Source organism: Chiloscyllium plagiosum, unplaced genomic scaffold (assembly GCF_037043375.1).
Source record: "Chiloscyllium plagiosum isolate Xiang-an unplaced genomic scaffold, Cpla_swu_hap1 HiC_scaffold_30, whole genome shotgun sequence".
Taxonomy (NCBI): Eukaryota; Metazoa; Chordata; class Chondrichthyes; order Orectolobiformes; family Hemiscylliidae; genus Chiloscyllium; species Chiloscyllium plagiosum.
In genome coordinates this window covers 21,647,476-21,673,622 of record NW_028270168.1, presented here as the reverse complement: position 1 = coordinate 21,673,622, position 26,147 = coordinate 21,647,476, and the positions used below count along the sequence as shown (strand labels likewise).

The 26,147-nt window shown below is 41.7% G+C and overlaps 1 protein-coding gene and 1 long non-coding RNA gene across 2 annotated transcripts; both read left to right on the top strand.

The window, feature by feature from the left end:
- The first annotated feature begins 1,448 nt into the window (after window positions 1-1,448).
- On the top strand, window positions 1,449-12,731 carry LOC122563382 (taste receptor type 1 member 1-like). The gene is made up of 4 exons (XM_043717123.2): window positions 1,449-1,489; window positions 2,919-3,074; window positions 10,565-10,862; window positions 11,892-12,731. Exons 1-4 carry the CDS (start codon window positions 1,449-1,451, stop codon window positions 12,729-12,731), a joined length of 1,335 nt encoding a protein of 444 aa, XP_043573058.2.
- A 10,104-nt stretch (window positions 12,732-22,835) lies between these two features.
- LOC148142159 (uncharacterized) lies at window positions 22,836-24,686 on the top strand. The gene is made up of 3 exons (XR_015752208.1): window positions 22,836-22,942; window positions 23,241-23,361; window positions 24,440-24,686. It is a non-coding gene; the product is annotated as an uncharacterized LOC148142159 (long non-coding RNA).
- Window positions 24,687-26,147: the final 1,461 nt, after the last annotated feature.

Genomic DNA, 26,147 nt, shown 5'->3' with positions numbered 1-26,147 from the left:
AGATCAATCCGATATCAGACCAGGGGCATGGACATGGTCAGTTGGGCTGTAGAAGTGGTCAGTGAGAGACATTCCCTATTATTATAGTTCCGGGAATGAGTGGAGGACAGTTCTGCAGGTCCAGTGCAACCAAGCATGAGATTACGGTAAATCAGAAGGGAACAGCACAAGGTCAGTCAGAGGTCTGAGCACTCAGTAGTTGGGGCTGTGCTTCCAAGTTGGTTGTGGGGAATGTGGACCATACTCAATCCTGAAACATGACAATGTTATGCTGCCCTGCATGTTTAGGAAAGAATAACATTCCTGTAGACCGGATTCTAACTGTGTACACTGCAAAGGACAGGTAGTCGGTGTAGCTTTGATTCTTATGGCTGCAGTAACAATGTCAGTCAATCAGGTAGGTAATCTGGAAAGTAACAATACATTCATGAAGGAGTGCTTCTATTGCAACAGAGTGTCGCCCATGACACTAATGTTCCCTCAGAAACTTATCTTTCTCTACATGCTATGTGACGGACTATTTCTCGATGGCAGCAATTGACCTGCTGCATTTTATTAATTAATCTTTAAACACGGAGCCAATAGCAAAAGTCTTGGCAATGGTGAGAACATCCTCAACCTAATCAATGATAGGATGGGATGGTGCAACTGTAACGACATTGACAGTGTAAAATTGTGAGGTAACTCATTGCGCTTAGGGAAAGAAACCCGCAAAAAGGTCCCTGAAATTGAGACTTAGTTGACTTTTGGTAAAATTCAGCCTTTGGTGTGTGTACCATGATCCAAATTAATATAGAATTTGTATTTTTAATACACGCAACTTGTTAAATAATTGTTCAGCCAAATGTTTCAAGAGTACATATTTCGTATCAACATAATCAAATTTGATTTGCCTTTGCAAATTTATATTGGAGGATATAAAATTAAACTTGGGATTGACAATGTTTAAGACATAAAGGAAAGTTATTTAACTGTTAACCAATAACTTATCGAGGAGTGAGAAATATAAGTCAGCTTTTATTCAAGTTTATTTATCTCAATGGCTGTTGTGCTACAGAGCAGAAATACAGCATTGAAGAGGCTTCAACGGGTGACCACAATGATTCCCAAGGACACAATATTGCATGCATTCACCTTTCACAAAAATGCACAGTAACCCTGAGATAGACTGATTACATTTCCCCTTATTCTTTCTCCACCTATTGAATTACTAATCCCTATTCTAGGGTTATCCCAGCATTCTGTTGATATTACTCTCTGCTATTTCATCCTGGTACCCTCACCTCTACCGAGCTTAAATCTTCTCCAATACCAATGTAATGAACCACCATTCCCCTGGATAGGAGCAGCTATGACAATGCTTAAAAAGCTTGCTCAGTGTCCATCTTTATCACTAACAGTGGGTGGCTGCAGTATGTACAATCTACTGGTAGTTCTTCTATAACGCAATGGTTGCGTTCTTGAGCAAGCCCGCACTTCGGAAACTGCAGTAAGAGTTGGCGATGTAATCACGTTACAGCCAACACATGTTTTAAAAGTTGGCACTTCAGAAACAGTGTCCCTAATTCATCGTTCACGAAACGCGTGTTAGAGCAGAATGACCTGTACAGGATATTCATTCTCTAGTGCTCTGCCAGAAAGAAGTCCCTTCATGATTATCTGCTGAACCACAACAGGTGCTGTGATCTTCTATAGTGGGTAGCAGCCAGAGGCGGGCCCTAAATCTATTTCAGCTGGAATGAGGATTGAATTGCGTGCTGTTGGTGTTACTCTGATCCTTGTGCTGGCCAACTGAGCCCAGATTCCCAACAGATAGGTTACACTGCAACAAATCTTACCATTGCCAATATCCTCCCACAATTACTGCCCCTATCTCTTGTCATCTACCACTCCAAGATGTCCACTCTGTCAATTCTAAATTTTTGGACAACCTGATTTTAATTGTTCCACTTTTGTCAAACATGCCTTCAACAGCCTCAACCTTAAATTATGGAATTCACTTCTAAAATCTCTCTGCCTGTCCTCCTTTAAAATGCTCCTTGCAATCTATCTCTTTGGCCAAGTTCTTGTTCACCTGTCTTAACATTCTCTTAAGAAACGTGGTATCCATTTTTTATTGTAATGCACACGTGATGCACCCTGGAATATTATGATATGTTAAAGATGCAATAGAAATACAGGTTGTTATTGAAAAGGACATGACCAGCAATATTGTGAGGACACCATTAACTCCAAGTGATCGATGATCTTGGCATGGACAACTATTACTGTTCCTTCACTGCCACTGGTTGAGTTCCCTTCACCATTTGGATTACAATGATCAAAGACAGGACCCAATATAACTTTTTCAGGGCAACTCTAGATGGATAATAATTTACATCTTGAGAACAAGGAAATCAGAAATAATAAAAGAGAATAAGCGAAACAGAAATGAAATACAAAAGGGAATGAGACTGAAAGAAGACTGAACAGGGAGAAAGGGAAGTGAAGGAGTTTGAGAAAAACCAAAATAAAAAGAGGAGCAAAAATGAGATGGACACACATATATCTTTTCCAGTTTGTGGGACACAGAGGCTTCAAAGTTCTGCAGCATAGGTATAAGGACTTCAGGATAAATTAGCTTGGTTCCATGAAGAAGGCAAACCTCACTCCTAGTGTTGAAATATGGGTTTTGATGGAAGTTTGGTCACATCATCCCCATTCAAAATTATGCATTGCAAACCACAAACATCCTCACTTTAATTTTATGTAAATTCTATTCTCTTAGGTAAATAATCTTGTGTACTTGTATTTCCAAACTAGTTTGATGTTGGAATGGATACAAAATTCCTGGTGCCATTGTTCAGAGCATCGAAACAGCTGACACTAGCAGCATGTTTCTTAACATTAATGATGTTCTACCTTGTGTTACTTGTGAGGTGCTTTTCTGCACAAGTCTTCGCTATTGGACATGATGCAGAATGTTGCCAGATGCAACTTCAGCTGCCTGGGGACTACGTTATTGGAGGACTGTTTCCGATTCATGTTGAATCGTACAGGAACCACTCAAAGCCAGAGGTTCCCATGTGTAAGATGTAAGTAAACGTTTTGCTGGCTGACCTATATGAAAGTAATTCAAATTGTGACAAAAATATAAGATTGTAGATGAGTAGTAGAAAAGTGAGATGGCCATGAAGATAGGAGATATATTTGATGTCACTTGACAAATTTTGTCAATTGTCAGACAGTCCAGGTACATTGAAAGGTAATTAATGTAATCCCACTGTATAAAAAAGGAGATAGTCAGAAATTTGGGAACTACAGACTGCTTCACCTAATATCAATAGTTGGGATAATTCTGAAGTCTACAATAAAGGTTTGATAATATGACAATTAATATTTGCCAACTATATTACATAAAATCAACATGGATTTATGATAGGGAAATTGTGTTTGATAAACCCGCTGGAGTTTTTTTAAGGATGTAACTAGTAGCATAGATGGAGAACCAGTGAATATGGCATATTCGGATTTTCAGGAAGCTTCTGATAAAGTTCCGCATAAGAGGTTGGCATACAAAATCAAAACATAGGAGATTGGTGCTAATGTTTGGCATGGATTAAGAATTGGTTAGCAGACAGGACAGAGAATAGGAATAAATGGATTGTTTTCAGACTGGAAAGCAAGGGGGCATGAAACAGTGATCAGGCCTCCAGCCCTAGCTAGCCACAGTATATATCAGTCATTTGGATGAAAGAATTGAGTATAATATTTTCAGGTTTGCTACAGCACATAACTAAATAGGAGTGTGAGTGATGTGAAGATTGTAAAAGAGGCTTCTGTGCTTTATAGGCAAATTGGGTTAGTGGACAAACACGTGGTGGATGCAAAATGGTGTGAATAAATGTGTTATCCACTTTAGTTAGAAAAATAAAATGGCAGAGTATTACTTAAAGAGTGATAGATTAGGAAATGTTGATGTACAAAGGACCTAGTTAGCCTTGTACACTGCTCATTGAAAATAAGCAGTAAGGAAGCCAAATAGAGTCATAGAGTCATAGAGATGTACAGCATGGAAACAGACCCTTCAGTCCAACCCATCCATGCCGACCAGATATCCCAACCCAATCTAGTCCCACCTGCCAACACCCGGCCCATATCCCTCCAAACCCTTCCTATTCATATACTCATCCAAATGCGTCTTAAATGTTGCAATTCATTGCAAGAGCGTTTGAGTATAGAAGCAAGGAAATCTTATTGCAATTATACAGGGTCTTGGTGAGAGCACAGTTGGAGTATTGTAATCAGTTTGAGTCTCCAAACCTAAGAAAAGATATATTTACCATAGAAGGAGTGCAGCAAAGATTCACTTAATTGATTCCAAGGATCACAGATTTGTCTTATGAAGAGAGACTGTGTCAGCTATGCCTGTATTCACTAACAACCTTAAGACCATAGGATATAGGAGTGGAATTAAACCATTTGGCCCAAAGAGTGCTCCACCATTCGATTATGGCTGATATGTTTCTCAATCACATTCTGCTGCCTTCTCCCCGTAACCCTTGATCTCCTTCCTAATCAAGAACCTGAAGAACCACTTTTTTAATGTTGAGAAGAACGAGAGGAGATCACATTGAAGTTAATGTGATAAATGTTGTCAGGGCCAGACAGACTGGGTGCATGGGTAATGTTTTCCCTGGCCAGGTAGTCCAGAACCAGCAGTCAGAGTCTCAGAACACGTGATTGTCTAATTCAGACTGGGATGAGGAAATGTTTCTTCACTCAGAGGGTGATGTGCTTATTCAATTACCACCACAGAAGGCTGAAAAGTGTTGTTCTGATTAATATTTATCACTCAGAGAAATTTCACTTATGACAGTAAGGAGCAGACGATCTGGTTTATCTGCTGCTATCAATAGCTTCCAACTTTCTGTTTTTATAGGGTCTGTGTGGTCCAATGTGGATGAAAATAGTCACCCTTTGGTCTAACTGGAAAAACCTCTTCACAAGATAATAGAGGTTTTGCTATTCTTCCCGAATGTATTCACATCAAACTTGGAAGATTGTTAGTTTGTTGAGTTCAGGCAGATATTTTGAATTAATTTACTGAAGACCTGAGCTTCTCTTTTGAACTGGAGGGCTTCTAACGCCATATTTCTCTCACAGACAATGGTGACAAGAGACATTTACATTTGCCATATCTAGAATCTTTAGGCATTGCTGCTCTATTACTAGTTCTGCCTTTCACGGAGTTACATGTTCCACATCTTGAATCTTCATGTGGCAATGGGTATTTATCCTCAATCTACCTCCATGTGTGAACTGACGTAGGTAGATGTTTTACTCCAACTTTTTGATGAGTTTGGACTTGGTCACCCTCAGTAATTGAATTATTGGTTAAATTAACTCGTTTACTAACTGATGTTACATTAGGAGTTCTTCTGGCTAGGTCTCATATCTGTTAATTCCATCAGCAAGATTATAACAACAAATTCTTTGTCCTTCACACACACAGTCTTCCTTGCACATTTGTTCTTTATCCCACTTTCCCATCACCCCTTACGCACAGACCTTCCTCTGTTCTACATAATCATAAACAAACATGTTCCATTTGAAATTGTCCCTTTCTAGTTACCTCTGTATTGAATATGTGAGAGTGATTTCTCATTTTAGATAGTCACTGTGCTGTGTTATGATCAGATGAAAATTTGTCCTTTGCATACAAATCTGGTCCCTCTAAGAACTGCAGTCAACCCAAACCTGACCCCAACCGTAATCATACCCTAACCCCAATCCAAAACTTAACCAGAACCCTAATTCTAACCCAAAACCTAACCCTAGCGCAAATGTAACCTAACGCAAATGTAATCCTAAATGTAACCCTAACGCAAATCCTAACCCTAACCCTTTCCAAGCCCACACAATGTGTGTGTATTTGTTTATGATTACATAGAACAGAGGAAGGTCTGTGTGTAAGGGGTGAGGGGAAAGTGGGATAATGTACATATGTGCAAGGAAGACAGTGTGCGCGAGGGAGGAAGAGTTTGTTGCTATAATCTTGCTGATGGAAATATGAAAAATGTCAGATCCCAGAATGAATATTGGCTTGATAGATCATCAGTTTAATGTTTGCAATAGGTTACCCTATGGGTTACTTACCAAGCACATTCACATAAGACTGTCAATGTTCTTCGACAAAATAACACAAGTTCATTACACAAAATAAAACAATAACAAAAACAGGCATAGCTATCCAAATAAGACAGTTCAGAAAGATTTTGATATTAAACAGTAAAACAAAGTTTCAACCTTTTTACTGAGCTATAGCCTTTATGAATCATTGATTCCAGTGAAGTGTCACTTCCATCTCAACTCTTTAATTCCTTACCTGATCGATGTTTTCCCGTTCTAATGACCTAAATCGCTTTTTGGTTCTGACAGCTTGAAAATTTCCACACAGCTCTCACAGCTCAGAAATTTCACTAACTAATCTCTCATAGTCTGGAGATTTCTACACAACTATCAAGCTGTGCTGGGATGAAACTGTTCTTCTACAATGGACTCAAGTCACTAATGGCTCCTTTCTCTGTGTCGTACAAGTTCCACTTTGTAAATACTTCATCCATTAACACACCAGGAATCCTGCTAGTCATCTGACTAAAGCTAGCTGCTCTCTTCAATATTATGTAGGTACTTCACTGTTCCCAATGACTTTCTGAGCTCTTAACAACAAAATCCTTCACAGAACTGAAACCAACTCATCTTTAACATCCAAATTCCCAAAATGATAATTGTATAATATATACCATTATCAGTTTATGTTCGGAGATAAACTGTGTGGGTGGCTGAGGACTGTGCACATGGAGAAAGAGAATGTGTGTGTGGGAGGGAGGGAGTGAATCTGCATGCATGACAGGGAGGTGGGAGAGAGTGAGTGTGTATGTGTGCATTGATTGGACTGAGTGTGTTTGTGTGTGAACAGCAAGAGTGAGCACGAACCCTGAGACTGCATAAGGTTGACACACACCCACTAATTCCCTCCTCTTACTCTACAAAACCCAACCCATGCTGGGAGAATTGGAAACTCAGACTGAGAAATTACCCACTTCTGACTCCCACAAATGTACAAATTCCACCAAGATTAGCTAAGAGTTTATACCACCAAAAGTTATGCAAGGCCTGTATGAGTTGAGCCCAACTTGTCTTGGCTCCAATTTGTATTGCATTCCCTGGTGATTAGGATTTGAGAGTTAATCATAGAGTCATAGAGATGTACAGCATGGAAACAGACTCTTTGATCCAACCCGTCCATGCCGACCAGATATCCCAACCCAATCTAGTCCCACCTGCCAGCACCTGCCCCATATCCCTCCAAACCCTTCCTATTCATATACCCATCCAGATGCCTCTTAAATGTTGCAATTTTACCAGACTCTACCACTTCCTCTGGCAGCTCATTCCATACACTTACCACCTTCTGTGTGAAAAGGTTGCCCTTTAGGTTTCTTTTATATCTTTCCTGGCTCATCCTAAACCTATGCCCCCACCCCTGGGAAAAGACATTGTCAATTTATCTTATCCATGCCCCTCATGATTTTATAAACCTCTTTCAGGTCACCCCTCAGCCTCTGACGCTCCAGGGAAAACAGCCCCAGCCTGTTCAGCATCTCCCTATAAACTCAAATCTTCCAAACCTGAAACATCCTTGTAAATCTTTTCTGAACCCTTTCAAGTTTCACATCTTTCCGATAGGAAGGAGACCAGATTTGCATGCAATATTCCAACAGTAGACTAACCAATGTCCTGTACAGCCGCATCATGACCTCCCAACTCCTGTACTCAATACTCTGACCAATAAAGGAAAGCATACCAAATGCCTTCTTCACTATCCTATCTACCTGCGACTCCACTTTCAAGGAGCTATGAACCTGCATTCCAAGGTCTCTTTATTCAGCAACACTACCTAGGACCTTACCATTAAGTGTATAAGTCCTGCTAAGATTTGCTTTCCCAAAATGCAGCACCTCACATTTATCTGAATTAAACTCCATTTGCCACTTCTCAGCCCATTGGCCCATCTGATCAAGATCCCATTGTAATCTGAGGTAACCTTCTTCGCTGTCCACTACATCTCCAATTTTGGTGTCATCTGCACTCTTACTGACTATATCTCTTATGATCACATCCAAATCATTTATATAAATGATGAAAAGTAGTGGACCCAGCACCAATCCTTGTGGCACTCTACTGGTCACAGGCCTCCAGTCTGAAAAACAACCCTCCACCACCACCCTCTGTCTTCTACTTTTGAGCCAGTTCTGTATCCAAATGACTAGTTCTCCCTGTATTCCATGAGATCTAACCTTGCTAATCAGTCTCCCATGGGGAACCTTGTCAATTGCCTTCAATTTCTGTAGCTCCATTTCATAACCAATATGACTAAAAAGAAATACTATTTGGCTCTGCTGTTTGGCACTTTTTAATGTTATTTTATTAAAATTGCTGTTGTGTCAAAATCGAGAGTGTTGTGCTGGAAAAGCACAGCAGGTCAGGCAGCATCCGAGGAGCAGGAGAATCAACGTTTCAGGCATAAGCCCTTCATCAGGAATATAAAATCAGTTTTTTGAAATTTGAGAGAAAACTTGAAACGTGGTCTCCCATGTAGAAAGATTGGACAACTCTACTTAGAATTTGGTCTTCTATGGACTGTAATAAATCTGACAAAGGCTCATCAGTAATGCCTATAACTTATGAATTCTGGCTTTAAGTCATTTTTGGCACACTCTCCAATAGTCTGTAGAGATTATTACTGAAGTCATCTATGAATTCCCTTGGATGCTGAATTCTTCAGTTAAATAACCCTTTATATAGTTGTATTAATTCTGAGGTTGAAATGATTGTCTAAAGCTTTCAATACCTCTCTGAATGTATCTGTTGCATCTTTTATTCATTTATCTGTTTGTAAGAACTGGCTGTCATATTCTCGTAAGACTACATTGCAAAAGTACTTACTTGGCTGTTAAATGCTACTCCTATGGATACAATGTGAGGAGACACCTCCTCCCTTTTTTAACTAAATTAAACAGGTGATCTGGTCATTATAACACTTAATGTGGGAGCTTACTGTGAACAAATGTTTCTTACAACAGTGACCACATTCCAAATGTACTTAAGTAGTTCAGTGTACTTTGTGATATCTGTTGTGATAAAAAGGTTTTATATAAATGTATTTTTTAAACTTTCAACTTGTAGAATCTCCTCACAGTCTAATTCTAACAACATTTCTATTCTGTTGGTTTACCATTTTAACAATTTACAGTTTTGTTGTTGTCCTTCCCTATTATCTCAACCTTTCTCCATTTAAGATAAGAATTCTCCAACACTGAACAATTGATATCAGGTTAACCATCAAGCACAAGCCATCACACCCTCCAACTTTCATTATGATTATGGCTGATCTTTGAGCTCAATACTCTAATCCCATCTTCTCCAATTATATTTTTAGTCACAGAAGTTACAATTATCTCCTTCTTGAAAACACGTAATGCTTCTGTAGTAGTGAATTTCACAGGCTCACCATTCTCTGGCTGAAGAAATTTTTCATCTCAGTGCTAAAGGTTTTACCCTTATCCTTAAACAAGGATCTTGTTTCTGGACTCATCCACTCCTTCCTCATCTAACCTGTAAGAATTTATAGGTTTCTATGAGATCTCCCCTTATTCTTCTAAATGCGAGTGAATACAATTCTGAGCAATTCAATGTCTCCTCATACGTTGATCCTGCCATCACAGGAATCAACTTGGTAAACCATCACTGCACTCCCTCCAAAACAAGAACATCCTTTCAGATAAGTAGAGCAAAACAGCACACAATATCCCACATGTGGCCTCATCAGTTGTAGCAAAATTTCCTTGCTCCTGAGCTTGAATCATTTTGCTATGAAGGCCAACATGTTGTTTGCCTTCTTTACTGCCTGCTGCACCTGCACACTTACTTTCACTGACTGGTGCAAGAGGACACCCAGGTCTCGTTAAACATTCCCCCCTCTCGGCCTTTCAAGAATAATCTGCCTTCCTATTTTTGCGACCAAAATGGATAACCTCATATTTATCCACATTATACAGCATCTGCCGGGCATTTGCCCACATACTGAGCCTGTCCAAATAATGCTGCAACATCTCCACGTCTGCCTCACAGCTTAGGTTAGGTTAGGTTAGGTGCAGGTTAGGTGAATTGGCCATGCTAAATTGCCCGTAGTGTTAGGTGAAGGGATAAATGTAGGGGAATGGGTATGGGTGGGATGCTCTTCAGAGGGTTGGTGTGGACTTGTTTGGCCGAAGGGCCTGTTTCCACACTGTTAAGTAATCTAATCTAATCTTACACCCAGCTTTGTGTCACCTGCAAATTTTGAGATGTTGCATTGAGTTCCCTCATCTAAATCACCTAATCCTTACATTCTCTACAATGAAATTCTTGGTAGTAGTTAAGTGTGTCAACCAGATTTGTCTTCTTTATTAATACTTCCAGCACTGACAAACCAGTATGATGTTTGGAAATAACATTCCTTTTTAAAATATTTCATTAGGTTTTCCGATAATGGGTATATACTGTTTGAAACCATGAGGTTCGCAGTCGAGGAGATAAACAACTCGAGCTCTCTTCTGCCAAACGTCAGTCTGGGGTATGAGATATTTGATGATTGTGCAATTACCATCGATATCCAGGGATCATTTGCTTTTGTGTCAAGGCCTCCAGAACATGTGGTGAAAACAGACCAGTTTGATCGCAGATACCAATCTTTAGCCTCAGTCCTGATTGGTCCATTAAAATCAGATGCTGCTATCATCACAGCCAACATTGTCAGGTTGTTCGATGTTCCTCAGGTAAAGTTACACCAATTGTTTGTTTTCTTGGATTTTTTTGGATCTCTCAGATTCCCTTACCTTTCAATAAGCACAACACCAACATACGTTTATATAGTGCCTTTAATATGCCAAGTATATAGGCACTTCAGAGGAGCATTTTCAAACTGAGGCACATCACAGGGGAGGCAATGGCCTCATATATTATCCCTGGACTATTAATCCAAAGATCCAGGTAATGCTCCTGGGATCTGGGTTCAATTCCTACCTTGGTCAATTATGAATTTTTTTTTAAAAGTCAGAAATTAAGAGTCTAATAATGACAATGAATCCATTGTTGAATGTCAAGAAAAAACCCATCTGGAACACTAATGTCCTTCAGGGAATGAAATTGGTCTGGTCTACATGTGATTTCAGACCCACAGAGATGTGGTTGACTCTTAACTGCGCTCTGGGCAATTAAGGGTGGGCAATAAATGTTGGCCCAGCCAATGACACCCTCATCCAGTCAATGAATTTTTTAAAAAAACATCAGGAGATATTGGATCACACAACAAAGTACAAAGTCAGGAGGTAATTTGTAATGAGCATTGTGAAGGGGAAAGAGAAATAAACTGAGGGGTTTGGGGAGGAAATCAAAGAGTTTGGGGCTAAGACAGCTGAAGGCAACAGTATTGTGAAGGAAATAGACAATACACAAGTGGTCAGAATTGGAGGGTCACAGAATGACCTGAAGGGTGATTGTTAGGGCTTTTAAAAAAAAATATGCATTTGCAGGACATTGGCATTTCTAATTAAGCCAGCGTTTATTTCCATTGCCATTTGCCCTGGTGGTGGTTAACTGGAAGAGATAACAGAGACAGAAAGAGAGAGTAAAGGATTTGAAAACAAAAATGGTAGTTTTAAAATCAAGGCATTGCTGGATTGGAAGCCAGTGAGCTCAGAGTTGATGAGTTAAACAGACTTAATGCAAATCACCAACATATTTGTGTTGGAAGTATTGGATGGTGAATTAGATATAAAATGACTGATTGCATCTTTCCATTGCAGATTAGCTATGGAGCCTCCAGCGAGGAACTGAGTGACAAGACAGAATATCCAAATTTTATGCGAACCATCCCAAATGATGAGAATCAGATTGAAGCAATTGTTCTATTGATCCAGAAGTTTCGGTGGAATTGGATCACAGTGATTGGAAGCAGCAGTGACTATGGGGAGACTGGAAAACGCAAAGTTATCTCGAGTGCCACTGCAGTGGGAATCTGTGTGGCATCTTATGGCACAATCCCACAGCATGAATCAGAGTCAAAGCAGGAAATCATCAACATTATTGACACCATCACTGCCAATAATGTCAATGTTGTCGTCATGTTCGCTGACGTCCAGGATGCAGAACATTTCTTCCAGGTGGTGGTGGCTATGAACATCACTGGAAAAGTCTGGATTTTAAGTGAAGCTATATCTATCAAGAGAAGACTTTCAGAAATTCCCAACATTAAGAGAATTGGCACTATCTTAGGGATTGCTGTAATGCAGGGCCACATGCCAGGATACAATGAATTTGTATTAAGGGATATCATTACTTTAAATTCTGGTATCAATCAAAGCATGAACTACACTGATCCACAGGAGGAAAGGCGAGACTGCACAGATAATACCTTCATGGCCACCTACAACCAATGCGTCCCATGCAAGACTGATGGTGTCAAATCACTATTGGAGTATTCAGAGTGGCGCATTGAGTTTAATGTGTACTCTGCTGTGTATGCTGCAGCCCATGGTCTACATCAATTACTTCAATGTGATTCAGGAAACTGCAAGAAGGAAGGTGCCTTACCATGGCAGGTTAGAAAATTACTAAATACAAACTCTAATTTCAGCAATATTTAGGGTGGCACAGTGGCTCAGTACTGCTGCCTCACAGCACCAGGGTCCTGGGTTCAATTCCAACCTTGGGTGACTGTGTGGAGTTTGCACATTCTCCTTGGTGTCTGTGTGGGTTTCCTCTGGGTGCTCTGGTTTCCTCCCACAATCCAAAGATGTGCAGGTCAGGTGAATTGACCATGTGAAATTGTCCACAGTGTTCAGGGATATGTAAGCTAGGTGCATTAGTTAGGGGAAATGAAGAATAGTAGGTGAATGGGTCTTCAGAGGGTCAATGTGGACTTGTTACCACACTGTAGGGATTCTATGAATATTCTCATGAATCATTGCCAGTAAATCTTGTTTCTATGTGGTGGCACAAAGCAAGTGATTACAGGTTGGCATCCCCCTTACCACCCAGTGTTTTTATCTTCAATATTTCCAGTTTAACTAAACATTACTCATTGTGGAATAATAATAGTGTTATCAAGAATATGATGGGCTCTTCTCGAATCTCCCTTTTCAATTCACTGCCCAACAACATCAACATGCATTTATGTAGTGCCTTCAACATTGTAAACTCTTCCAAGGTGCTAAACAAGAACAGTTTCAAACACAATTGTTTCATCCTCAAAAAAAGTATGTCACAGCAAATGGCCATATTGTTGGTCAAAGAAGTAGGTTTTTTGAAGCATCTTAAAGATAAAGTAACAGATAGAGAGGCAGAGGAGTTTTGGTGGGGAACTACAGAGTTTAAGGCCTCAGTAGCTCAAGGCAACATCACCAACAGTTGAGCAATGTGTTTCTAAGTTGGGCTGGAATTGGCAGGGAGCAGAAATCTCAAAGGGCTGAGGGTTGAATAGGATTACAAAGATAGGAAAGATTGAGGCCACATAAAGATATGAAAACAAGGATGAGAAAATTAAAATCCATGTGACATTTAATCTGAGCCAATATATGCCAATGAATGCCCCCCAATAGCAGCAGAGATGTGGAGAAACAGATTGGGAAACAGATTTTGGAAAGGTGCAGAAGCCACAGGGTAGTAGTCATGGGTGATTTCAACTTCCCAAACATTGATTGGAAGCTCTTTAGATCAAGTAGATTGGATGGGGCGGTGTTTGTGCAGTGTGTACAGGAAGCTTTTCTAACTCAGTATGTAGATTGCCCGACCAGAGGGGAGGCCATATTGGATTTGGTACTTGGTAACGAACCGAGACAAGTGATGGGCTTGTTAGTGGGTGAACATTTTGGTGATGGTGACCACAATTCTGTGACTTTCACCTTGGTTATGGAGAGAGATAGGTGTGTGCAACAGGGTAGGTTTTACAATTGGGGGAAGGGTAAATACGATGCTGTAAGACAGGCTCTGAGGAGCATAAGTTGGGAGCATAGGCTGTCAGGGAAGGATGTCGTGGAAATGTGGAACTTTTTCAAGGAACAGATACGACGTGTCCTTGATATGTTTGTACCTGTCAGGCAGGAAAGAGATGGTCGTGTGAGGGAACCTTGGTTGACGAGGGAGGTTGAATGTCTTGTAAAGAGGAAGAAGGGGGCTTACATAAGGTTGAGGAAACAAGGTTCAGACAGAGCATTGGAAGGATACAGGATTGCCAGAAGGGAGCTGAAGAAAGGGATTAGGAGAGCTAAGAGAGGGCATGAAAGATCGTTGGCGGATAGGATCAAAGATAACCCCAAGGCATTTTATGCGTATGTGAGAAATATGAGAATGACGAGAACGAGGGTAGGTCCGATCAAGGACAGTAGTGGGAGACTGTGTATTGAGTCGGAAGAGATAAGTGAGGTCTTGAATGAGTACTTTTCTTCAGTATTTACAAACGAGAGGGACCGTATTGTTGAAGAGGAGAGTGTGAAATGGACTGGTAAGCTAGAGGAGATACTTGTTAGGAAGAAAGATGTGTTGGACATTTTGAATAACTTGAGGATAGACAAGTCCCCCGGGCCTGACGGGATATATGCTAGGATTATATGGGAAGCAAGAGAGGAAATTGCAGAGCCGTTGGCAATGATCTTTTCGTCTTCACTGTCAACAGGGGTGGTACCAGGGGACTGGAGAGTGGCGAATGTTGTGCCCCTGTTCAAAAATGGGAATAGGGATAACCCCGGGAATTACAGGCCAGTTAGTCTTACTTCGGTGGTAGGCAAAGTAATGGAAAGGATACTGAGGGATAGAATTTATGAGTATCTGGAAAGACACTGCTTGATTAGAGACAGCCAGCACGGATTTGTGAAGGGTAGGTCTTGCCTTAGAAGTCTTATTGAATTCTTTGAGGAGGTGACCAAGCACGTGGATGAGGGTAGAGCAGTGGATGTAGTATACATGGATTTTAGTAAGGCATTTGATAAGGTTCCCCATGGTAGGCTTACGCGGAAAGTCAGGAGGCATGGGATAGAGGGAAATTTGGCCAGTTGGATAGAAAACTGGCTAACTGGTCGAAGTCAGAGAGTGGTGGTAGATGGTAAATATTCAGCCTGGAGCCCATTAACAAGTGGAGTTCCGCAGGGATCAGTTCTGGGTCCTCTGCTGTTTGTAATTTTTATTAATGACTTGGAAGAGGGAGTCGAAGGGTGGGTCAGTAAATTTGCAGATGATACGAAGATTGGTGGAGTTGTGGATAGTGAGGAGGGCTGTTGTCGGCTGCAAAGGGACTTAGATATGATGCAGAGCTGGGCTGAGGAGTGGCAGATGGAGTTCAACCCTGCCAAGTGTGAGGTTGTCCATTTTGGAAGGACAAATAAGAATGCGGAATACAGGGTTAACGGTAGGGTTCTTAGTAAGGTGGAGGAGCAGAGGGATCTTGGGGTCTATGTTCATAGATCTTTGAAAGTTGCCACTCAGGTGGATAGAGCTTGTAAGAAGGCCTATGGTGTATTAGCGTTCATTAGCAGAGGGATTGAATTCAAGAGTCGTGAAGTGATGTTACAGCTGTACAGGACTTTGGTTAGGCTACATTTGGAGTGCTGTATGCAGTTCTGGTCGCCTTACTTTAGGAAAGATGTGGAAGCTTTGGAGAGGGTGCAGAGAAGATTTACCAGGATGTTGCCTGGAATGGAGAATAGGTTGTACGTGCTAGGCCTTTTCTCATTGGAACGGAGAAGGATGAGGGGTGACTTGATAGAGGTGTATAAGATGATCAAGGGAATAGATAGAGTAGACAATCAGAAACTTTTTCCCCGGGTACAACAGAGTGTTACAAGGGGACATAAATTTAAGGTGAAGGGTGGAAGGTATAGAGGAGATGTCAGGGGTAGGTTCTTTACCCAGAGAGTGGTGGGGGCATGCCTGTGGGAGTGGCAGAGTCAGAATCATTGGCGAACTTTAAGTGGCAATTGGATAGGTACATGGATGGGTGCTTAAGCTAGGACAAATGTTCGGCACAACATAGTAGGCCGAAGGGCCTGTTCTGTGCTGTATTGTTCTATGTTCTAATGCAGGAATGATGATTGAATCAGATCCTGATCCTCTTCTCATCCTGAAAGCCTTGTCTTGGAAACATCTACACTGGGCTAGAATTCCACCATCTGGCATCTTAATCAAGACATCGTTCTGCACCATCCAAATGCCAGAACATGACCATCACCAACAAGAGGGATCTAACTATCACCCTTTGACATTCAAAGGTGTTTCCATCACTAAATCCCCAACATCAGGGTTACCTTGACCAGAAGCTGAACTCGATTCACCATAAATATCATGACTGAAGCAACAAGTCAGAGGCTAGGAATTCTGCAGCAAGTAATCCACTTCCTGACGCCCCTCTTGCCTGGGTAGATGCAGCTCCAACAACACTCAAGAAGCTCAATGCCATCCAGGATAAAGAAGCCCACTTGATTGGACCATACCCACAACCTCCAACATTCACTCCCTCCACTACTGATTTACAGTGGCAGTAGTGTGTACCATCTATAAGCTACACTGCAATAATTCATCACATCTCCCGTGAAAGCAGCTTCAAAACCTGTGGCTTCTGCCAAGAGGAAGAACAATGGCAGCAGCTGCAAGTGCCTTCCAACAAGAGAGAATCTAAGTATCTATTTTTGATATTTAACAGCCTTGCCACTGTTGAATCCACCACCACAAATGTCCCGGGGGTTATTATTAACTAGAAATTTCACTGGACAAGCCACATAAGTATTCTGGATTAGTGGTGCTGGAAGAGCACAGCAGTTCAGGCAGCATCCGAGGAGCAGTAAAATCGACGTTTCAGGCAAAAGCCAATAGACAATAGACAATAGACAATAGGTGCAGGAGTAGGCCATTCTGCCCTTCGAGCCTGCACCTCTTCCTCTTCCTGCCTTATCTCCATATCCCTTGATTCCACTATCTTTGAGAGCTCTATCCAACTCTTTCTTAAATGAATCCAGAGACTGGGCCTCCACTGCCCTCTGGGGCAGAGCATTCCACACAGCCACCACTCTCTAGGTGAAGAAGTTTCTCCTCATCTCTGTCCTAAATGGTCTACCCCGTATTTTTAAGCTGTGTCCTCTGGTTCGGCACTCACCCATCAGCGGAAACATGTTTCCTGCTGCCAGAGTGTCCAATCCTTTCATAATCTTATATGTCTCAATCAGATCCCCTCTCAGTCTTCTAAACTCAAGGGTATACAAGCCCAGTCGCTTCAGTCTTTCTGTGTAAGGTAATACCGCCATTCCAGGAATTGACCTCGTGAACCTACGCTGCACTCCCTCAATAGCCAGAATGTCTTTCCTCAAATTTGGAGACCAGAACTGCACACAGTACTCCAGGTGTGGTCTCACCAGGGCCCTATACAGCTGCAGAAGAACCTCTTTGCTTCTATACTCAATTCCTCTTGTTATGAAGGCCAGCATGCTATTAGCCTTCTTCGCTACCTGCTGTACCTGCATGCTTGCCTTCATTGACTGGTGTACAAGAAAACCCAGATCTCTCTGTACTGCCCCGTTACCTAAATTGATTCCATTGAGGTAGTAATCTGCCTTTCTGTTCTTGCCACCAAAGTGGATAACCATACATTTATCCACATTAAACTGCATCTGCCATGCATCTGCCCACTCACCTAATTTGTCCAGGTTACCCTATAATCTCCTAACATCCTCATCACATTTCACCCTGCCACCCAGCTTTGTATCATCAGCAAATTTGCTAATGTTATTGCTGATACCATCTTCTATATCATTAACATATATTGTAAAAAGCTGCGGTCCCAGCACGGATCCCTGCGGTACCCCACTGGTCACTGCCTGCCATTCCGAAATGGAGCCGTTTATCACTACCCTTTGTTTCCTATCAGCCAACCAATTTTCAATCCAATCTAGTACTTTGCCCCCAATACCATGCACCCTAATTTTGCTCACTAACCTCCTATGTGGGACTTTATCAAAAGCTTTCTGGAAGTCCAGGTACACTACATCTACTGGATCTCCCTCATCCACCTTCAGAGTTACATCCTCAGAAAATTCAAGAAGATCAGTCAAGCATGATTTCCCCTTCATAAATCCATGCTGACTCTGTCCTATCCTGTTACTACTATCCAGATGTGCCGTAATTTCATCCTTTATAATAGACTCCAGCATCTTTCCCACCACTGAGGTCAGACTAACTGGTCTATAATTTCCTGCTTTCTCTCTCCCACCTTTCTTAAAAAGTGGTATAACATTAGCCACCCTCCAATCCTCAGGAACCGACCCCGAATCTATCGAACACTGGAAAATAATCACCAACGCATCCACGATTTCCCGAGCCACCTCCTTCAGTACCCTAGGATGTAGACCATCAGGCCCCGGAGACTTATCAACTTTCAGACCTAACAGTCTCTCCAACACCAAAGCCTGGCAAATATAAATTCCCTTAAGTTCAGGTCCTTCAGCCAGGGAGATTGCTTGTGTCTTCCCCAGTGAACACAGATCTGAAATACCCATTTAATTCTTCTGCCATTTCTTTGTTCCCCGTAATATATTCCCCTGTTTCTGTCTTCAAGGGCCCAATTTTAGTCCTAACCATTTTTTTGCCTTGCACATACCTAAAAAAGCTTTTACTATCCTCCTTTATATTATTGGCCAGTTTACCTTCATACCTCATTTTTCCTCTGCGTATTTCCTTCTTAGTAATCCTCTGTTGCTCTTTAAAAGCTTCCCAGTCCTCAGTTTTCCCACTTATCTTTGCTATGTTATACTTTTTCTCTTTTAACTTTATATGTTTCTTAACTTGCTTCATCAGCCACGGCCACCCATGCCTCTTCCCGGGATCTTCCTTTTTGGAATGAACTGATCCTGCAATTTCTGCATTATACACAGAAATATCCGCCATTGTTCCTCCACAGTCATCCCTGCTAAGGTATTGCACCATTGAACTTAGGCCAGCTCCTCCCTCATAGCTCCATAGTTCCCTTTATTCAACAGAAGTACTGTCACTTCTGACTGCACCCTCTCCCTCTCAAATTGCAGATTGAAGCTTAATGTATTATGGTCACTACTTCCCAATGGCTCCTTCACTTCAAGGTCTCTGACCACTTCTGGTTCGTTACACAATACCAGATCCAGAATTGTCTTCTCCCTCGTCGGCTCCAGCACCAGCTGCTCTAAGAACCCATCTCTGAGGCACTCCACAAAGTCTCTTTCTTGAGGTCCAATACCATCCTGATTCTCCCAGTCTACCTGCATGTTAAAATCCCCCATAACAACTGTAGTAACATCTTTGCGACAGGCCAATTTCAGCTCCTGATTCAACTTACATCCGACATCCAGACTACTGTTTGGGGGCCTGTAGATGACTCCCAAGAGGGTCTTTTTACCCTAAGTATTTCGCAGCTCTATCCACACTGACTCTACATCCCCTGACTCTAGGTCCCCCCGCGCAAGGGACTGAATATCCTCCCTTACCAATAAGGCCACCCCACCCCCTCTGCCCGTCAGTCTGTCCTTACGATAGCACGTGTAGCCTTGAATATTCATTCCCAGGCCCTGTCCACTTGAAGCCACATCTCAGTTATCCCCACAATATCGTATCTGCCAATTTCCAAAAGAGCCTCAAGCTCATCCATCTTATGTCTAATGCTTCATGCATTCATGTATCGTATTTTTAATTTGTTACTGCTCTTACCCTTCCCATCAACCCCTATTTCACTCAACCTTACAGCATGATCCCTTTCCGAGTTTTCTGCCTCATTGATACAGTTGTCTTTCTTGACTTCTCTTGTTCTAACTTTTCCTTCAATTTCCTTTTTAAACATCCAGTTTGTCCCCTCCCCTCCACTACTTAGTTTAAATGTAGCTGTGTTGCAGTAGAAAACCTGCTTGCCAGAATGCTGGTCCCTTACCTATTAAGGTGCAAACCGTCTCTCTTGTAGAATTTATGCTTACCACAAAATATACCCCAGTGATCCAAGAACTTAAATCCTTGCTTCCTGCACCAGTTCCCCAACCACACATTCAAGTCCATTATCTCCCTGTTTCTGGCCATACCTGCCCGAGGAACTGGAAGCAAACCGGAGATAACCACCTTGGACGTCCTGCTTTTCAGCCTTCTTCCTAGTTCTCCGAAGTCCCGCTGTAGTATGTTCCTCCTCTTCTTCCCGACATCATTTGTGCCTGATGAAGGGCTTTTGCCCGAAATGTCAATTTTACTGCTCCTCGGATGCTGCCTGAACTGCTGTGCTCTTCCAGCACCACTAATCCTGAATCTGGTTTCCAGCATCTGCAATCATTGTTTTTACCACGTAAGTACTGTGGCTACAAGAGTGGGTCAAATAATCACTGCAAATCCTGTGGTGAATAGCACAACTCCTAACCTTTCCACCAACTACAAGGTGCACATCAAGAGTGTGAGGAATTACTCTGTGCTTGACTGGATGCATTGGGGTCCAACAACACTCAAGACACACAACAATATCCAGGACAATGCAGCCCATTTGATCAGCACATCGTCAGCACTGTAATCATTCATGCTCTCTACAATCGATAGTGGAGGTATCAAGGTGAACTGCAGCAACTGACCAAGTCTCCTTGAATGGCTCCTTTTAGACACTCAACCTCTACCACCTAGAAGGGCAAGGAATGGAAAGATGTGGAAATTCCATGATCTGCAACTTGCACTCCATGAAAATTGCACATGTGACCAATCATTGGAACTTTATCAGCATTCCTTCATTGTCACTGGCTCAGAATTCTGGAACACTAACAGCACAATGAGTGTTTTTTCACCACACGGAATGTGCAGTCACCATCATCTGTTCAGGAGCAATTAGGGATGAGCAACAAATGCCAAAGCTGTCCACTTTCATGAAGGTCTGAATAAAAGAATCCAGACCCACCACTCAACTTGTGCTTTTGACTGCAGCCCAATCAATAGCAATTTGGAATGGAAACTCCAACACAAACACAGCTGCGTTAGAGCATTATTTCAATGAGCCACCACACACTGCAGCACAGAGGAACTATGAAGAGCAAAGGAAAATCATCCATACAGCATATTCAAAAAGAACTGGTACCCAATGACCACAGTGCCAATTTCTCAACCACAAATCGAAACAAGCAGACAAAACGCGCCCAGAAACCCAAGCCACACTTTCCTACATCAAAGACATCTCAGAAATGACTGCCAGACTACTCAGACCTCTTGGCATCATGGTAGCCCACAAACCCACCAACACACTAAAACAGCAGCTAATGAACTTGAAAGACCCTATACAGACAACAAGCAAAACAAACGTCATTTACAAAATATCTTGCAAAAACTGTAACAGACACTACATTGGATAAACAGGTAGAAAACTACCTACCAGGATACATGAACAGCAAGTAGCCACAAAAAGACATGACCCACTATCACTAGTATTCTTTTGTACAGACGAGGAAGGACACCACTTTGATTAGGATAATACATCCATTCTAGTACAAGCCAAACAACAACATGCATGAGAATTCCTAAAAGCATGGAATTACAACCAAAGCTCTGTCAGTAAACATATCAATTTGAACCCCACCTACCACCCTCTGAGAAAAAGAACAAGAAATTACATCACCAACACAGAAAATGGCGGCACCAGCCTAAGGAAACATAAACACATAAATAGAAAGTGGGACACAACACGGTGCTTCACCAGAGGCTCATTGATGATGTTACCTAGTATGGTGACGTAACATCTGAAAGTGAACCTTCCAGCTCAGCGAGCAAACTTACACCCAGAAGCTCAACCTGAGCTAAAAATCTTCTCAAAACTGGCTAACTCCTAGTTTTTTTTTTGGATTGCCCTATTCTTGCACAATATTAAAATAGTTGTGCTCCTGGATGGATAATCCAGAGAGCTAGACTAATGATCTGCAGATATCTGTGTTGAGAGCATGCTAGGGAAATTTAAATTCAGTCAATGAAAGGAAGTTCTAGAATTAAAAGTTGGAGTTAGCGATAGGAGCCACGAACTTGCCAGATTCTTGCAAGTATCCATTTAGTTCAATATTTAGTGAAAGAAACTCTCCTGGTTTAGTCAACATGTGACCCTAAAACCACTGCACTCCCAACTCCCCTTTGAAATATCTTAGCAAACCACTCGGCTGAATATGTAAGAACAATAACTAATGAGTTTGGATTGGTTCTTGCAGCCTGTGAGTATGTTTCTTTTTAAGAAGCCCCAGAATACTGAGATTAGTTGAGATGATTTGGAGATGCCAGTGTTGGACTGGGGTGTACAAAGTTAAAAATCACACAACACCAGGTTATAGTCCAACAGGTTTCATTGGAAGCACTAGCTTTCGGAGTGGTGGTTGTCTGATGAAGGAGCAGTGCTTTGAAAGCTAGTGCTTCCAATTAAACCTGTTGGACTATAACCTGGTGTTGTGTGATTTTTTTTACTTTGAGATTATTTGAGACATTCTCTGGTCTTATACAGACCACGGATGGAGTATGGCATTCTGAAAGGAGCTCACAAGCTACATGACAATTTGATGTGTTATTAACTGTCTAATTTTTATATGAATAGCCAAGCTGCCTAAAGCCTTTCAGCTGACCCTATCCTTGTCTTCTCTTCCAGCTTCTTGAAACTCTGAAGAGAATCAATTTTTCCCTTAACGGAGTGCCAATTTCTTTTGATGAGAATGGAAACCCTCCAACAGGATATGACATCATTTACTGGGATTGGAAAAATGAGGTCGTTTCCTTCACAGTGATTGGATCATACAAGTCCAAACCTGGACGGCTTCAAATTGATGGCTCCTTGATCAAATGGAATTCACAAGAAGGCAAGGTAATCTAGCTGAGTTCTCACTCAATATTGAGACCTGTTTCATCTTTCAAAATAATACTTCCTTTCTTAATTTCTTTCTCACCTCCTGAAGATGCTGACCCTTACTGGGGTGATGTGAGACATCTTTGGCCCTCAAGGATCTTGTCAAGCAGCCATTGGCCTAAACACAGAGATTACTTGATTTTTAAGAGATTAAAGCCATCTGAACCATTGGGAAAATTGATATCTCTTCAAAGAGTTAACATATAAAACTGATTGTTTTTAAAATTTGCAATCACTATTGTCTTGTTCCAAACAGATTCCTACTTCAAACTGTTCCGTGGAATGTGAACCTGGCCAGATAAAAGTTACCGTTGGTTTCCAAACATGTTGCTTCATATGCAAGGATTGCGTTGAGGGAACATTCCAGAATGAAAGTGGTTTGTATAAAGCAGTCCCTGCCAAGATGGTTTCTGTCAGAAAGGGGCCAGAGAAAAGAATGGAAGGCAGGGGTGGGAGAAGGGGTTGTGGGGATAAGCAATGTTAGGAGCATGCTTCCCTCTGTTAATAACGTATAATCCTCTTTCCAATTTGTCTCATGGACAAAGTCCCAGTCTTAGCCAATCCCTTCTGGAATGCAGCAGAAACAAAGGACTTTCCTGGACAGATTTATTGACAAGTTTACACAACTTGTCAGGAATTTTGATCCAACTCAAAAGATTGCAGAGACCTAGAAATGTCATCACAGAAAGAGGCCATTCAGCCCATCACACTTGCATTAAAATGAGCTCTTTAAACAGACCGATCCACAGTGTCTGCATTCATTTGCCCTCTTCTGTATCTTCTTTCAAGCATTCATCAAATTTTCTTCAGCTTTTGGCCTCTGTTCGATGCTTGCAGTATTTAATACCTAATAAAACATCAGGGAACTTCATTAAAATGGAAACACATAATTTAACCCACCTCCAGACTTGATTTCTCCAACACATTTCTTACTGACTTCCTAACCTCCCCCTCTGTAGATTCCAGCACATCCAAAACTTATGTGTATCCAGGTACTACCACCCACTTCAGACCTGACTCCTCATCACTAACATACAGGTTTCAGAGCCAGTCCACGACCTTGTCTCACTCTACCTCTGTGACCTTCTCCAGCATTCCACCGCACCCCACAACACTCTGGTTGTTCTGAATCCAGAATCCGATGATTTCTCTCAAACTTTCCATTCCACTTTACTGGCAGAGGCTGTATGGTCTTTGCCACTAGAATTCTCATATCCTAACTCCACCTCCAACACAATGTAATTCTCAGTTCTCTGCTTTCTAATTTCTCCTTAAAAATCATCTTTAACCCAAATTATGATAACCTCTATAGCTCTCCTCTCAATTCCTGTTTGGTGTAAAGCAACTTCGATGTGTTTTGCTATGTTAAAGGAATTATGATGTATTGTTACTTAGGCAATGGAAAAAATCAAGCCAACTTCTTGCTCGTGAAAGTTCTTTTATCTTCTTTTACAGAGTGTATACCTTGCGACTTAAACCAGTGGTCACCCTCAAAGAGCACGATTTGCCATAATAGATATACGGTATACCTGAGATGGAATGAGAATATTTCTATTGTGATAGCTTTGGTAACAGGATTTGGACTGATACTGAAAGTATTGATTGGTGCCACCTTTGTCATTTATTTTGACACCCCCATTGTCAAGGCTGCAGGAGGGAAATTGTGCTTTGTCCTTTTATTGGCATTATTCGTCAGCTGCAGCAGTGTGTATTCCTTCATTGGGGAACCTGGTCCTGGGATTTGTATCACTCGGAAGCTGTTATTTACAGTGGGCTACACAACTTGCCTGGCATGTCTACTCGTGAGATCTTTTCAGCTTGTGCTCATCTTCAAAATGGCTAGCAAGTTGCCAAAAGCTTATAATTATTGGGTTAAATACAATGGGCAGTACATCTTTATATTTACAATGACTGTTATTGAGATCATATCATCCTTCTCATGGATATTCTCTAAGATTCCAATTTTTGAGAGGATCAATGATATTTCCAAAACTGAAAGCATTCTGATGTGTGGTCCCACAAATCTTCTTTATTCACTCCTGTCTGTTTGTGGACCTGTTTTTCTCTGTTTGCTTTGCTTTATGTTTTCCTACCTGAGTAAGGATCTTCCCAAAAACTACAATGAGGCTAAATATATCACCTTCAGCATGGCAGTGGTCTTGATTTCCTGGATCTTCCTGTTTTTGGTGATTTTCTCCAGTCCGAACAATTTTATATCTCGTATCGAAGCAGCTGTCGTTCTTCTGAATACCTATTCCATCACTGTCGGATATTTCTTACCAAAATGTTACATCATTCTCCTCAAACCAGAGCGCAACACCACTGCGTTTTTCCAAACATGTATCCAACAATACACCAGGAACAGGGAAACTCCTCAACCATAGCATTTATCAAATTTGGTGTCCTTCACATCATCGATCATGGCTTTCCGGGTTTCTCATAGAGTCATAGAGATGTACAGCATGGAAACAGACCCTTCGGTCCAACCCGTCCATGCCGACCAGATATCCCAACCCAATCTAATCCCACCTGCCAGCACCCGGCCCATATCTGTCCAAACCCTTCCTAGTCATATACCCATTCAAATGCCTCTTAAATGTTGCAATTGTACCAGCCTCCACCACATCCTCTGGCAGCTCATTCCATACACGTACCACCCTCTGCGTGAAAAAGTTGCCCCTTAGATCTTTTTTATATCTTTCCCCTCTCACCCTAAATCTATGCCCTCTAGTTCAGGACTCCTCGATCCCAGGGAACAGACTTTTAACCTATCCATGCCCCTCATAATTTTGTAAACCTCTATAAGTTCACCCCCTCAGCCTCTGACGCTCCAGGGAAAACAGCCCCAGCCTGTTCAGCCTCTCCCTGTAGCTCAAATTCTCCAACTCTGGCAACATCCTTGTAAATCTTTTCTGAACCCTTTCAAGTTTCACAATATCTTTCCGATAGGAAGGAGACCAGATTTGCACGCGATGTTTGAACAGTGGCCTCACCAATGTCCTGCGCAGCCGCAACATGACCTCCCAACTCCTGTACTCAATACTCTGACCAATAAAGGTAAGCATACCAAATGCCTTCTTCACTATCCTATCTACCTGCGACTCCACTTTCAAGGAGCTATGAACCTGCACTCCAAGGTCTCTTTGTTCAGCAACACTCCCTA